The sequence below is a fragment of the Mesoplodon densirostris genome, chromosome 4, assembly GCF_025265405.1.
Source record: "Mesoplodon densirostris isolate mMesDen1 chromosome 4, mMesDen1 primary haplotype, whole genome shotgun sequence".
In the NCBI taxonomy this organism is placed as follows: Eukaryota; Metazoa; Chordata; class Mammalia; order Artiodactyla; family Ziphiidae; genus Mesoplodon; species Mesoplodon densirostris.
The window spans coordinates 170,881,067-170,897,225 of NC_082664.1; the positions used below are offsets into that span (position 1 = coordinate 170,881,067).

The following is a 16,159-nucleotide window of genomic DNA, read 5'->3' on the forward strand; positions in this document are numbered from 1 at the left end:
CTTGTTTGAAAATATAGTCTGTTTTCACATTTTTAAATAAACGTACAAAAACATGGCATTAATGTTAGATTTAGGGTTAGATTTTCCTTTATAATGCAATATATAATATATGGATGGTGTCTGGAGTATATAGTTTGAAATAGACTTTTTTTTCCCTTCAGTAGACATTTTACAGTACTTCACACTTGAATTGGTTTAAACCTAACAAAAAAGATTTCAAATTTTATATACATATACCTATATGTATACATATTTTCTTTTTTAGAAAAAGAGCAAACGGGGATGTAATAGGTCATATGATCAAAGTTTAAGTGATTCTTCCTCTCACTCTCAGGATAAACATCATGAGAAAGAGAAAAAAGTAAGTGGATTTGTTGTTGCTAAATATGTAGCACATCTACTTAATAGATTTTTTTCCCATTTTTAGATAAAATTAAGTTCTTGATAGCTGAATGAAAACATTGAAATACTGAAAAATTTTGGCTAATACAGAGTATTAAGTCAAAGAGTAGGTTTAAAATAATATGCCATATTTGTGAATATGGTTGTACCCATTTCAACTGAAAATTTGAAATATTGAAAACTTGATTGAAGGCATGTGAGGGATCTCTTGCATGTGTTACTCTGGTCATCTTTTGAAATCTTTGGGTAACTTTAGCAATAATGGTTTGTTGCTAGATATTATTAACTGATTATTTCACATGTAAGTAAAAATCTCATCAGCCTTTTCCCTTTATAATATAGAACAATTTTGAAGTTCTATATATTCTTGACTGTTATTTTTTCCCCAGTGGTACTAACGGTTTATTTTTTTTTTAATGACCAAATGTCATACCATTTGTTTGAGAATATTCTGTCTTTTAATTAAAACACTAAAAGCTTGCCTAATACTAATCTGTCTTCTTCTGACTTACCGGTTTTCTGCTTACATTTTTACTTATTGTAAAGGATATGAGCAATTTTTAGTAAACTAATGATAAGTACTGTAGAATCATTCATAGCACATACTGCCCACATAGGGAAAGGATACTGCTATGGATTGTTTTCAACAAAGTGAAGATACAAAGGGCTTCTTCAATTAGGAAAGAATATTACTTTTAAACAGTTGGTATAAACTAGTTTGGAAGATATTTCTACAGATTGTGTGAAAAACTAAATCACTTAACATTTTCATGTTTGTAAATACTTAGGAATTTGGTTAGAATTTGTTTCTTTTTTCAAGGTAAACATTTTGAAAGCTTAAATTTTTTGTTTTGAGATTAATTTTCCAATTATTAGTGAATAATAATTATAACTTTATATTCTCCTTCCGAACATTTGTTAGGTTTATATATTTTTGGTAGATCTTAGGCAACAAGTACACATATTCATTTTGAGTTATTTAACGAGGTGGTTTTGTGATAGTGACAATAGTAGGGTTTGATTTTGCTGTTTATTGTTGCTTGTGTTGTTGCTCATGGAAAAATGGCAGATTTGGTTTAATTAGCAGTTTTTGTAACAAACACTGTGATATTTTATTTAAGCTTTTTAATCATGATTGAGGAAGTCTTAGGTAGGGCTTATTATAAATTGTGAAAAGGGAAGTCATACCAATGATGTTCTTATATTCTGCCATTTCATGAGCATTATCTTGTTTAAAGAAGTATTTGCTGTGTGGCCATATTTATCTTAATCTATGCCCTGTCATGTTATTTTTAATGGACAATTATTAAATGTAGTACAGTGTTTATGGTACTGGTGACTATATTTATTAATCTTTTTTTCCCTCTAGGAATGAATTAAAGTTTTCATTTTATGAGTTTTTGCAGTTGTTGAATACTGTATTAAAAAACAATGTATTAAGTTAGTCAAACTTGTTTAACTTTAAATTTTAGCAGTTGGTTTTTTCATTAGTATGTAAATACTATTTGAATTTTACTTTTAGCACGTATAAGTTTAGTACAACTTGATTTTCTTGTCAGACTTAAAATCAGTTTGTGCATTTTATTTTCTAATAATTAAGATTTTCTGATAATCTATAAAGGCTGTGAGATAAACATACTATAAATTTATTATTATTGTTAGACTTGTTTGCTTGCCTTAGGAATATTTGGGGAGGGACTTTTTTATTATGGTATGATGTTAAGTGATAACGTAGCTGTAAAGATCGGGGGTTATAGACTGTCTTTCTCTTCATCCCCCCTTACCTCTTTTAAGACTTTTACATCTAATAAGGTTGTCTTGGAAATATGCATATCGTGTTATAAAATGTTTTGACAAGTAGTACTTATAATCTATTTGGATTTTACTAATTTAAAATACTATATATTATGAACTAAATTTTGGTGATATTGTTCATAAGATATGTTAGAATCATGTTCCCTGTGAATTCTTTTATCTGTGTTCATTCTGTCACATGTTTATTAAGTTATAAATAAGTGATGATAAAGAATATTTAATACTAAATATTGTATTATCCAGCTCAGTTATTTTTAAATGAAATCAATTTATAAGTTAACTTTTTATATATAACTATAAGAAGATTAAAAAAATATTGGACTGGCCAAAAAGTTCGTTCGGGTTTTCCGTAAGCTACAAAAACCCGAACGAACTTTTTGGCCAACCCAATACTTAGCCTTTGCTTTTCAGAGAATTTCTGTGTGGCCCAAGATATATTATTACTGGTTAGATATTAACTGTGAAATGCCAGCAAGGAGAGAGGAAAAGCTAATGGTGAGATATACCTTTGAATTAGAGACAGTTTATCTAAAAAATTGGCATATATATTTTTAAAAGAATCAAAGTACATGTTTGAAATGAGTGAAAAGCTATGCATATTATAGGAGGGGCTTAATTCAATCATGAAATAGTTTGGATTATGAATTACTGTTTTAGAAGAGTATCTTCTAAGACTATTAATGTCAATTAATGCTCATTGTAAAATAGATTTTTTTTTTTTTTTTTTTTTTTTGCCGTATGCGGGCTTCTCACTGTTGTGGCCTCTCCCGTTGCGGAGCACAGGCTCTGGACACGCAGGCTCAGCGGCCATGGCTCACGGACCCAGCCACTCTGCGGCATGTGGGATCCTCCCGGACCGGGGCACGAACCTGTGTCCCCTGCATCAGCAGGCAGACTCTCAACCACTGCGCCACCAGGGAAGCCCAGAATTCTATTTTTAAGCCTAGTGTTTTTGTGTTTACAGAAGCACTGCCATAGAGTGAGATGTGGGCAAGAGTTAGGAAATGGAGATGCATATCAGACTTGGAGACATGCGATTGTTTTGTGAGGCTCCGAGCTTCAGAAAGGATTTTTTTTCTAAAGGCTAAGTTGGAGGTCATCATTTAGAAATCAGTGGTTATTTATTGCGTTGAGATAAATCTGTACCAGTTCATTTGATCCTCACTTTATCCTCTTCCGACTCATCAATGTTAACTTATATTGTATCAGTAGTATAGTATTATGCTATACTAGACTTACAATACTTTACAACCACATTAGCATTAGTGGCAGTGTATCTTATGGAAATTTACTCAGTTTCAAATAGGTATGACAGAAATCCAGCTGTCCCCTACTACAGTTAGAGGGATTTATCTCCCATCCTGTACTCCACCCCCTTACTTGCCCTTGGTTCCATTCTGTTATTAATAACTGGCAACAGATGAAGGAGTTATTGCTGGTATAAATACTGTTAGGGTGCTTTGGGAGGTTGGGGGAGATAGGCTTTTTGGTTAGTGTTTTGTGAACGTCAGGGAATTGACTGGACTTCCCTCTTGTTTAGGACTGTTCATCTCTTCGAAGAGAGTTGGGCTACTTCTTTGGTCCTTGGAGGAATAAAACTCTCAATCACAGAGCTGTCATTACTTCTGTATTTTTTTTTTTAATTTTTCAGTTTTGAGAGTCACCCGTTACACACACACACACACACACACACACACACACACACACACACACACACACCACCTTTTTGTACTTCCCGTTGGAAATCTTCCACTCAGGTTAAAGCTTTAAGCTTCTAAGTGTGCAAAGAGTTAAGAGAGGGGAGAGGGCAGGGCTTTGCAGGAACAGTAATTTAGAATGTTTGGAGTGTGTGTTTGGTGGGGCCGAAGAGTGATGGGAGATGAGACTATTTAATTAAGAAGGTCATTTCCATAGAAGTAAAGAACAAACGTATGGACACCACGGGGGGAAAGGGGGTGGGTGGGATGGACTGGGAGGTTGGGATTGACATACATACACTAATATGTATAAAATAGATAACTACCGAAAACCTGCTGTATGGTACAGGGAACTACACTTTGCTGTATGGTAGAAACTAACACAACACTGTAAAACAACTATACCCCAATTTTTAAAAAAAGGTGTCATTTCATGAATAGTTTTATAAGTAATGCTAGTTTTATCCTTCATCCTGGGGTATTGGGCAGCCAGCCAGAAGGATTAACATCTTTTTTTTTTTTTTTTTTAACTTTTGATTTTGCTGTAAGTTTAGACTTTTGGGAAAAGTTGCAAAAATACTACACATTATTTCTCTGCACCATTCACCCAGACTCCCAAGATGTTAGCATTTCATCCTGTTAGCTTTATCATGCCCTCCCTTCCTCTCCTGCCTTTGCCTTCTTTTGCTCACTTTTCTATGTATAATCTTTTTTTCTGAACTTGAGACAGTAAATTATAAATATAATGCCCTATTAGCCTAAGTACTTTTATGTGTAGTTTTAATAAAAGGGGAAATTTCCTGCATGATTACAGTACAATGATCAAAGGCAGTAAATTAACATTGTTGCAGAAGTATTAGATCTATAGATCCTATTTGAATTCCACCCCCTAATGTCCTCCATACTAAAAGAGGGAGACTTTTTTTTTTCCTGGTCCAGAATCCAATCCAGGATCACACATTGCAGTCAGTTGTCCTGTCTCTTAGTTTTTCCCAGTCTGGAATATTTCCTCATTCTTTCTTTGTTTTTCCTGACCCTGACACCTGACATTGTTTCAGGTTCTCTGAGGCTCACTAAATCTTAACAGTGGATTTTACAGCCATACCCTTGCTTTGCTCTCATATAGTGGTTTTCTGACAGTAGCCTAGATTTTATGCTTTTCTGGAAGCTAGTCCTTACTGTAGCATTGTTTGCTGTCTGGAAAGACTGGCAACTTATAAAACCAGCAGGTCTTGGTTCCTTTTTTGTCAGTGGTTTTCCTAGTTTAGTTTATCTCTATATTGCTTTTTACTATAAATAGCGAAAAGACTGCACTTTCAACATATTACCTAGAAAATCTCCTTGTTGAATCATACAATACATTGAGTACACTTTCTCTTTTCTATGTTACAATGGGCATAATGTTGCTAAATGTTGTTACTACATAACAAGAACCTCCTTTCCTCTAATTTTCAAGTACATTTTTTTCTCTTTTAAGCCCTCCTTAGCAGCCTCCTGAAAGGCTAGGAATAGTCTCTTCCATGCTCGTTAGGCTTTCACGCATCATCTCCTAAAAGTCCTTCCAGCTCCTGCCCACCGTCTAATTCCTAGCGACTCCCACATTTTTAGGTTTTCTCTTACGGTAGCATCTCATGCCTTGTAACAAAAATGCGTATCAATTACCAATTGCAGCATAACAAATTACCCTGAAATTTAGTGACTTAAAAGTATAATAAACATTTATTGTGTCAGTTTCTGTGGGTCAGGAATTTAGACTTAGCTGGGTGTTTCTTGCTCAGGGTCTCTCATCGGATTACAGGCAAGATGTTGGCAGGAGTACAGTCATTTGAAGGCTTGACTGAGACTGATAGATATGCTTACAATATGGCTTATTTACATGGCCACTAAGTTGGTGCTGGCTGAGCAAGAACCTCAGTTTCTCGCCGCATGGACCTTTCCATAGGGCTGCTTGAGTGTCCTTATGACATGGCACCTAGCTTTTCCTAAAGTGAGTGATCTTTGCCCAGAGTAAGAGCAAGGTGAAAGCTACAGTATTTTTTGTGACCTGGCCTCAGATGTCACATGGTATGTGTGTGTGTGTGTGTGTCCATCCCTGTCCCCCCAGTTAGATGCCTGTTTTTCTAAACTATATTTTGGTGGTAAAATATATATAAAGTATCATTTGCTATTTTAACCATTTTAAAGCCATACCATCATTTGTGCAATATTCTAATGGATACATAGGGCAGTCTGTTCAGTGTGGGTGGATACTGCCTAGGGACAAAGATAATTGGGAACTATCTTGGAGGGTGGCTACCACACCCTGAGAATTATGCAAATGTTCTGATTCTTACAAATGTTCACCCACAAGTTTTAGCATCCACTGATTATGCCACAAGTGTTTGACAGAAGGTGATTTTCTAATCCCATCATTCATTCCACATCCATTAGTGGGTATTCCGTTGTAAATTAGAGTCTCTCTCCCTTTCTTACTTCAGCAGTAGTGGGGAAGGGAGAAGTCTGTGGCAGAAATGAAGAGGTGGTATAGGTATATGAGGAAGAATAGGAGAGACTGGTATTTTGGAATCTAGGGAAGTGAATATTTCAAGAAGGAGGTTCATTGCATATGAAAGATCAAGTAGTATAATAATAATATACTGTTGGCCCTCCGTATCCATGGGCTACATATCTGCGGATCCAACCAACTGCAGAAGAAATTCCAGAAAGTTCCAAAAGGAAAATTTGAATGTGCCAGGCTCAGGCAGCTGTTTATGTAGCATTTACATTGTATTAGGTATTATAAATAATCAAGACATGATTTAAAATATGTGAGAGGATGTGTAGGCTATATGCAAACACTATGCCATTTTTTATAAAGGACTGGAGCGTCCATGGACCTTGGTATTGTCAGGGCGTCCTAGAACCAATCCCTTGTGAATATTGAGGATGACTGTATGTCCTTTGAATTTCATGCTAAAGAAGATGTTGAGGAGAAGGAATTTCTGTGTAACGGTGAAGAGGTGAAGCTCATTGAAGTTGGTGGATGAATAAAGTAGGTATGAGGAAGTATAGATAGAGTTCTTTTTAAAGAATCTCAGATGTGAAGAAGAGGAGAGAAATAGGGCAATACCTGGAGGAATATGTAAGATTCATGTATGGTAATGGACAAAGAAGAATATTGTCTTGCCTTGTTTGGGGGGTGGTAGGAGGAGTGGAAGAAAAGAGGTGGCGTGTATGTGAGTAACTTTGCTACCTGAAAACTGGGTTCGTCTCTTGGTGGGTGTTGAGTCAAAAGACACAACCAAGCCAAAGATTGGGAAGGGGGGAAGATTTATTATTTACAGCAAGTAAGGAGAACACCAGGGATCTCTCCCAAAGCGGGATCTCTCCCAAATCGGTATCTCTTCAGACAGCAAAAGTGGGGACGTTTTAAGCCAAGGGTACATGCATATTCATGCAGGGGCTTGAGCAGAGGAGAATTCAGCGTAGAATTGGGGCAGAGGTTGACAGAGTCCAAGCTTTAGTTGATTAAAGTCAAGAGGGGTCAGAAAAGGTCGACATCATCATTTCATCCTCCACCTTGGGTGGGGGGCCTTAATTCCTGCAGAACTCGAAGACAGGTATCAGATTGTTATGTATATCCCTTGAGGAGGAAATAGGACCCTGTTTTATTGCTGAACTATTGTTTCTTTTTTAAAAAATTAATTAATTTATGGCTGCGTTGGGTCTTTGTTGCTGCACGTGGGCCTTCTCTAGTTGCGGTCAGCAGGGGCTACTCTTTGTTGCGGTGCGTGGTCTTCTTATCACGGTGGCTTTTCTTGTTGCAGAGCACAGGCTCTAGGCGCGCAGGCTTCATAATTGTGGCACACGGGCTCAGTCGTTGTGGCTCGTGGGCTCTAGAGCACAGGCTCAGTAGTTGTGGCACACGGGCTTAGTTACTCCGCGGCACATGGGATCTTCCCTGACCAGGGCTCGAACCCGTGTCCCCTGCATTGGCAGGCAGATTCTTAACCACTGCGCCACCAGGGAAGTCTTGAATTATTGTTTCTTGACTGCATTTCTGTTACGGAGTCCAAGCTCGCTCTGCTTGCATCAAGACAGGCCAGTGAATCGCAGACGGGGTGTTGAGGCAAGGAATACAACTTTATTCGGAAAGTTGGCAGACCGAGAGGGTGGCAGACTGGTGTCTCCAAAAAACCATATTATATATGGGGTTTGGATGCCAGTTTCTTTTATAGCACAGAGAGGGGGAGATGAGGAAGTAAAGTAAAAAGGCTGTAAGTTTTGCAGATATCACCTGGAATGGCCAGCCTCTGTGAGGGAGTGTGTTAATTTCTTCTTTCTTGCAGCCATCCACAGGTGGGCAGGGTCACATTGTCTCCTGGTGAGCTGAACAGAGAGGCACTTTAGTTTAACATTCAGGCAGAGGGGCAGGGTTCCCTGAGGCAGGCCATTATATATGATTAAAATAACAAAAGCAACAAAAAGCAAAGGTTAAAATCAAACAGATCGAACATGCAGTCTGATATAACTCTTCCGTTAATTTTCCTTTGTTCCTGCATTTCCCTCATTTCCTGTAAGATCAATAATTATGGAGACCTGTTCAAGGGCAAGCATTGCGGCCAGGCTTAGATCACAAAATGGCTTAGGCCAGAAATGGCTTCTCTTATCTCAAGAAAGCCATGCCTGGTTCTCTTTCTCCGAGACCCCCTACCCAATGTGCTTACACCTTCGTCACCTGGATAATGGAGCAGAGAAAGTAGACGAGGGCAGAATCCTAGGGGAGATATTGCTAAGCAGGTTGGGTATTAGGATAAGGAGACAAGTTATTTTCAAAAGTGTTTAAAGTGAAACTAGGGAAGGGGGGCATATAGATTTGGAGGACGTGTTGGAGCAAGGGCCTGGAAGAACTCAGTGAGGTCCCAAGAACAAGTAAGAGAGTGAGTTAACTGCAGGTTGTGAAGAAAGAATAGATCATAGTGGTTGAATATTTCATTGGTCTGTTTTGGCATCAGTCTTTGGGAGACAGTTCTCCATGGGACTCTGACATTTGTACACGTCTTGTGAGCAGAGACTTCAACTGCCTTTGTTTATCTTTTCGAAGTTTTTATATAATAAATAGCCTTGGAAAATGGAGGCACCATCCAGAGCAAGGGCAGAGTTGCATATAGTCTTGGGAGATACAGAGATAATACCTCTTTCTGGGGTAATTGTCAGACATGCTTACTGTTCAGAATTGGGTTCCCTAAGCCCAAGACTGCTCTCCTTAAATGCAACCCACTCTGTGTGCAAGTGTCATCTGGCCTCCTTCGGGTTATCCTGTCAGAATTGGGGGTTGGGGAACGATGCAAATGCTGACACTCTGGCTACTGCTATTGCTATGAGTAATAGAGCCCTCTGTGTCCAACCCAGGAGTCTTGTGTCTTCTTCCAGCACTCATGAAACTGGTGGGCTAATTGTTAGCTTGCAAGTACGGTAAGATCTTAGACCCTTCAAGTTTGGGGGCACAAGATGTGATCATAGGCATACCAAAGGAGAATCTAAGTGAAAGCCATTGGAACTGAGAATGTTTGGGGACCCTGAGGGTTGTCCACATAGGATTGGCCTTATCTGTTTAATACACCCACTCTTGTGGTCCTGAGTATTGGGTTACTGTGGTTGAAGGTCTTAGCAAGGTCACAAGGAGGTAGGGAAGAGTTACCTAAAGAAAAATAATGGGCAGACAAAAACAGGAGATATCTATTAATAAATGATGGAGCAAGGATTTAAGACCAAGCATGCCTGACTCCAAAGTCTGTGGATCTTTTTTTCACAAGTCTTTCTGCCTTTTACTTGGAGGTTTAATAATCACATTTCTTTAAAAGTTAGATAAATCAGATATATTACAAATTGAACTTTTTTTGGTCTTAGTACAAATGGTGCAGTTTCCACTTGTTCTAAAAAGAATGCTAATACAAAGAATCTCTCGTGAATCCTCTGCTTTGTTCCAGGAAGTTCTTACTTAGACTAGTGTTTGGGAGAAGAGATTTATAAAGAGCTTGTAACTTAGGAGGGAAAGATGCCTTGTCAAAAGAGGATAAACAGCCAAGTTACAAGTAGATGTGAATAGCCTTTTTGAAATTTTGCTTGAATTTAGATATTAAAGATAAACATTAATACAGTTTGCATCAATTAAATACCATGCCCATGAAATGGAATTTTATGACTAATTGAATTGGCTGAGGGACTAATTTCTTTATTCAGTAGAGTTACTATCTTTTATAAGGTTGAGATTACACATAATGGTTTTTTTTGTTTTGTTTTGTTTTTTTGTGGTACACGGGCCTCTCACTGTTGTGGCCTCTTCCATTGCGGAGCACAGGCTCCAGACGTGCAGGCTCAGTGGCCATGGCTCACGGGCCTAGCCGCTCCGCGGCATGTGGGATCTTCCCGGACCGGGGCACGAACCCACATCCCCTGCATCAGCAAGCGGACTCTCAACCACCGCGCCACCAGGGAAGCCCGAGATAACACATAATGTGAAGACTTAAATTCATTTAGGTGTCTAGAGTTGAATTCCAACTGTCTAAAATCTTAGAATTATGGTGACTGTAACAAATTTTTTCCATTAATAGTAAAAGTTTGTTAATATACTTATTTCCTGTGTTACACTATCTAGTTTAATTTCCTTTTCCATAGATGAAGAATAGGGACATTAATGTTTACTTGAATTTAATAAATGTTTATGTAGCATCTACTTTATATAGTCCATATCCAAATATTTCCTGTTGTCCCAATAATGTTCTTTATAGCTGACTTAAAGGAAATTGATCCAGGATTCAGTTAAGTATCAAACATTGCATTTAGTTACATCTCTTTAGTCCTCAGGCTTTTCTACCTTTCGCAATGTTGACATTTTTGAAGGTTCTGTACTAGTTGTTTTGCAGCATGTCCCTCAACTGGGATTTGTCTTTTTCATTTCCTTTTGATTAGATTTATGTTAAGCATACTTGATAGAAATACCACATAAGTGGTGTATTGTTCACAGTGCACCATAACCTTTTTTTTTTTTTTTGCTATCATTGTATCATATTCTTTCAGTGGGGATGGTATTTAGAAACCATTTTTCTTTGGAGTAAGTCCCTGTCCTAGAATGGACCCTTGCCTGGAAGGTTAATTGAGACCGCACTTCAGCCCTTCTTACAGGAGGCTGCTTGCATTTATCTGGTATTGGCCATTGCAAAACCCATTATTGTTTCAGCTGCTGTCCTCAGATTAGCCCTTAGTGCTTTGCAGTGGATACCGTTGGTGATTTTGTGGTTTTCTTGTGGTTTCCTTCTCCCCTCACAAATGCTGTTACCATGCAGATTTTGTAGTTCTTTGTTCCACTCTGTTTATATTTTGGGGTTGATGGAAGTACTTTGACACTTAGTTTTGTTGTAAAATGTTATTCCATGGATTTTTGGTTTTCCTAAATTGTCTGTTTTTATATGGGGATTCAGAGAGATTGAGAAACTACTCTGTTGCCACCATCTTTCCTTTGTTAATTTCTTTCTTGTTATTTATTTATTTATTTATTTATTTATTTATTTATTTATTTATTTATTTATTATTTTATTTTATTTTTGGCTGAGTTGGGTCTTTGTTGCTGCGCATGGGCTTTTCTCTGGTTGTGGCGAGCTGGGGCTACTCTTTGTTGCAGTGCGTGGGCTTCTCATTGTGGTGGCTTCTCTTGTTGCAGAGCGTGGGCTCTAGGCACATGGGCTTCAGTAGTTGTGGCTCATGGGCTCTAGAGTTCAGACTCAGTAGTTGTGGTGCATGGGCTTAGCTGCTCTGCGGCACGTGGTATCTTCCCGGATCAGGTCTCGAACCCGTGTCCCCTGCATTGGCAGGTGGATTCTTAACTTCTGCACCACCAGGGAAGCCCTTTCTTGTTACTTTAAAAAGGGTTTCACTATTATTGTATCTTCTTTTATTGTCTGTTTATACAGACTACTGACTTTTACATGTTGATCTTATATTAGTTACCTTATTGTTGGAGGTAGTGGTAGTACAGAGTGCTTTTACAGCCCTGTTTTGCCGAATACTTTGTGACATAACAGTTGTATTTTAAAAGCAAGTGATTTTGTTTTGTTTCTGCTATTCCCTGTTTTTTTTTTTTTTAAATAAGTTTATTCATTTTATTTATTTATTTTTGGCTGTGTTGCGTCTTTGTTGCTGTGCGCAGGCTTTCTCTAGTTGTGGCGAGCGGGGGTACTCTCCCTTGCGTGGGCTTCTCATTGCCGTGGCTTCTCTTATTGCGGAGCACAGACTCTAGGCATGCAGGCTTCAGTAGTTGTGGCACGCGGGCTCAGTTGTGGCACATGGGCTTAGTTGCTCTGCAGCATGTGGGATCTTCCTGGACCAGGGCTCGAACCTGTGTCTCTTGCATTGGCAGGCGGATTCTTAACCACTGCACCACCAGGGAAGCCCCTGCTATTCCCTGTTTTTAAACTGAAAAAACAATCTCAGTCTTAGTTGTAGCATTTCAATTAAGTGGGGGAATGGATGAAGAAAAAGTAAACAGTGTGTAGACAGAATGTATTATATAAGCAGTTTGGGGCAGCTCTCCAACTACTTAAACTTCTCTGTGTGAGCTTGTTTCAATTCTTTTATGATAGTGGTAATGACGAGGGCCCTAGGTTTCTCTCTCTCTGTAGTAGTTATCACCCCTAATTTTTAAAGTGGTAGAATATACATAAGATTTACTGTTTAAACCGTTTTAAAATGTGCAGTTCAGTGGCATTAAATACATTTATATTGCTGTGCACCCATCACCACCATCCATCTGCAGAACTCTTTCCATCTTGCAGAACGGAAACTCTGAAACCAGTAAGCAGTAACTCCCCCCCCGCCCGCCCTCCTCAAGCCCCTGGCAGCTACTATTCTACTTTGTGCTTTTAGGAATTTGACTACTCTAGATTCCTCTTATAAGTGGAATATTCTGTTATATGTACATGCCACATTTTGCTTATTCATTTATTTGTTGATGGAGACTTGGGTTGCTTCCACATTCTAGCTGTTACGAATGAATAACGCTGCTGTGAACATGGGTGGGTATACAATATCTCTTCAGGCTTCTGCTTTCAGCTCTTTTGGGTATATACCCAGAAGTGGAAGTGCTGGATCACGTGGTGATTCTGTGTTTAATTTTTTGAGGAGCTGCTATACTATTTTCCATAGCAGCTCTACCATTTTACATTTCTACCAACCGGGTTTCCAGTTTCTCCACATCCTTGCCAACACTTAGGTGTTGTTTTTGCTTTTCTCAGTGGTAGTTTTGTTCCTTCATTATGATAAGTTATTTGGTCTTCAGCTCTGTATTTTCTTGGGGCTGATTATTGTTAAATAAACTTTGTCTCATAGTTACGTTAGAGGAAAAGTGAGAGGAGTACATTCAGATGTAAATTTTTATTGATTGTGAAGTTCTAGACTAGACCACAGTTGAGTAAGTTAAATAGCCACATGTGGCAAGTAGATACCATATTGGAAGCATGGCTTTAGAAAATAATGAGAGCCTGGTTGTTCATGTTTACGGTTTCTGGATAAATATTAGTGTTACTTTGTTTAAATTATGAAGTGTTTTTATTCATTTTCTTGTTATGTTTACTTCATCATGAAGTAAATATGGGAATCACATGGGCACTAAAAAGTTTTAGGTTCAGCCACTAATAGGTAAGGAATTACTTTGTACTAAGTCTTCCAGGTAACCAGTAGACTGGAAAGTTTTTGTGATAAAAAAATAACGGGGATAATAATAATTTATTCTTTTTAAAAATATTTATTTATTTGGCTGTGTTGGGTTTTAGTTGCGGCACATGGGCTCTAGAGGGCACGGGCTCAGTAGTTGCATCGCCTGGGCTTAGCTGCCCTGTAGCATGTGGGATCTTTTTTTTTTTTTTTTTTTTTTTTTTTTTGCGGTATGCAGGCCTCTCACTGTTGTGGCCTCTCCCATTGCGGAGCACAGGCTCCGGATGCGCAGGCTCAGCGGCCATGGCTCATGGGCCTAGCCGCTCCACGGCATGTGGGATCTTCCCAGACTGGGGCACGAACCCGCATCCCCTGCATCGGCAGGCGGACTCTCAACCACTGCGCCACCAGGGAAGCCCAGCATGTGGGATCTTAGTTCCCCGACCAGGGATCCAAGCTGCATCCTCTGCATTGGAAGGCAGATTCTTAACCACTGGACCACCAAGGAAGTCCCCAATAATAATTTATTCTTAATTGATGAATTATTAGGTGACTCTGCTTACAGGATAGTTACCTATTATGATTCTGTGTGGTAAAATCAATCACTCAGTGACGTTTTTACTGAATAAACTGTTGTGTAGGCCTATTTTTTTTCAAACCTTAATTGTCATATATAACCATAGCTGAATTTTTTTAAAAGAAATGTGAAGTGGTAGTGGTTTCTGAAACTGAGTACTGCTAGCTTAGTTAGGCTGAATGGTTAAAATAAATATACACGTGAGTCAGTGAGATTGGTCCAGTGAGAAGAAAATAAAGTCCTTGTGGAAATGTGGCAGAAGTTTCCTGTGAGGCAGTGGGAAATGCTAAATGAAAGCAGTGTTAGTTTAGGGACGTTTTGAAGGTTGTCATTGGTTTTCCTTAAGGAGATATGAGAGGACAGTGTTCTCAGTTACAGGAACAATATCTTCAGAGTACAAAAGCTAGACACTTCACAGGAGTTTGAACATGGAGAAGGTTCAGTTTGTTGAAGTCATGGGGTAAGGGAATAAGAATGATAAGCATGAAATACAGGTTGGGGCCATTTATGGCAATTCCAGTAAGAGGAGTTTGCATTTAATAGTGGTATGAGGAAGATTATTCACCCAGTTTTGTATGAGGGGACAGAATTTGTGAACTACTATGATGACTGATAGTTCTTTTTATAACATTTATCTAAGTTTTATGTATTTGTCTTCCCCATTGAAACAATGGAATTTCTCCATAAATTTTTGTCCTATTTATGTTTGTATTATCAGCATTTGTGTACTGAATAAATAAATAATTTTACTTAATAAGTAATTGAAATAAGGAGACCAGTTTGTAGAATGATGATGACAACCACAATGACAACCAAGCAGCAATAACTAACACTTACTGTATGTTAGACATTGTTCTAGGTACTTTACATGTATTATTAACTCATAGACTCCCCAACAACAAACTTGTACGATAAGTACAGTTATTATTAGTTTTTACAGATATGAAAACTATGCCATAGAAGTTTAACAGTGTGCACAAGCTAATAGTGAATAAGATAGAGCCAAATGTGAACCCACATAGTCTGGCTCCTGAGTCCATGCTCTTTAACCACTATATTATGTTGCTTAAGCACGTTAGCCTGAATCAGATTAAAAGTAATGAATTCTAAACTGAGTTTAATAGGTATATGAATGGAAAGGTGTGGGAAATGATATTCAAGGCACTGAAGCAATAAAATCTATAAGGCCCGGGGTCTGATTGGTAGTAGTAGGGCAAGGGGAAGAGTGCATTGTAAGTGATGGATGGTTACAGGCTGTCTTCACTAGGGGACACGCTACCACCATAAGTACAAGTAGGGCCTTGAGGAAAAAGTAAACATTATAATTACTCATTATAATGAGTAAACATTATAAAAAGGAGGAGGGCTTCCCTGGTGGCGTAGTGGTTGAGAGTCCGCCTGCCGATGCAGGGGACACGGGTTCGTGTCCCGGTTCGGGAAGATCCCACATGCCATGGAGCGGCTGGGCCCGTGAGCCATGGCCACTGAGCCTGCGCGTCCGGAGCCTGTGCTCCGCAACGGGAGAGGCCACAACAGTGAGAGGCCCGCGTACCGCAAAACAAAACAAAAAAAAAACAGCAAAAAAAGGAGGAACTGATAATTCTGATTTTAGTCACATTAGGTCTGGTGGAATGGGAAACATTTTAAAGGCAGTTACAAGTGTGAGACTGGAGTTTGAGATGGGTTAGGCTAGATGTATATTTGATTCAAATAAGTGAAATTATTACTATTTTAAGAGTTGTAAATTATGATTAATATTGTAAAATAAGGAGATTGATTTGATAGTAAAAATGAAGAGTTGTCAGAAAGACTTAAGTGATGAGGCTTTGCTTGGACTGAGGTATTGGCACATTACATGTAACAGAAGGGAAAAACAATTTGTTTGAATCATATTCTACCCATTGCCTCCAAACAAGCTTTGGGTTTTTTTTTTTTTTAAACATTATTCTGTGTGCTCCAATTATTCTTTTTTTGTCAAATA

At 38.5% G+C, this 16,159-nt stretch overlaps 1 protein-coding gene across 11 annotated transcripts in view; it reads left to right on the forward strand.

Annotated features, from left to right (window-relative positions):
* The window catches only part of MLLT10 (MLLT10 histone lysine methyltransferase DOT1L cofactor), a 246,798-nt gene that overhangs the window by 110,099 nt on the left and 120,540 nt on the right, over positions 1–16,159 (forward strand). For 10 of the 11 annotated variants that reach the window (XR_009531819.1, XM_060097691.1, XM_060097690.1 and 7 more), the window contains one exon: positions 266–361. The exons of the other annotated variant lie outside the window; for it this stretch is intronic. Coding sequence is in view for 9 of the 10 variants with exons in the window: in XM_060097691.1 (XP_059953674.1) it covers positions 266–361 (96 nt within the window). In the remaining variant the exon portion in view is untranslated. The remainder of the gene's footprint in view (positions 1–265; positions 362–16,159) is intronic. 11 annotated transcript variants of the gene reach the window in all.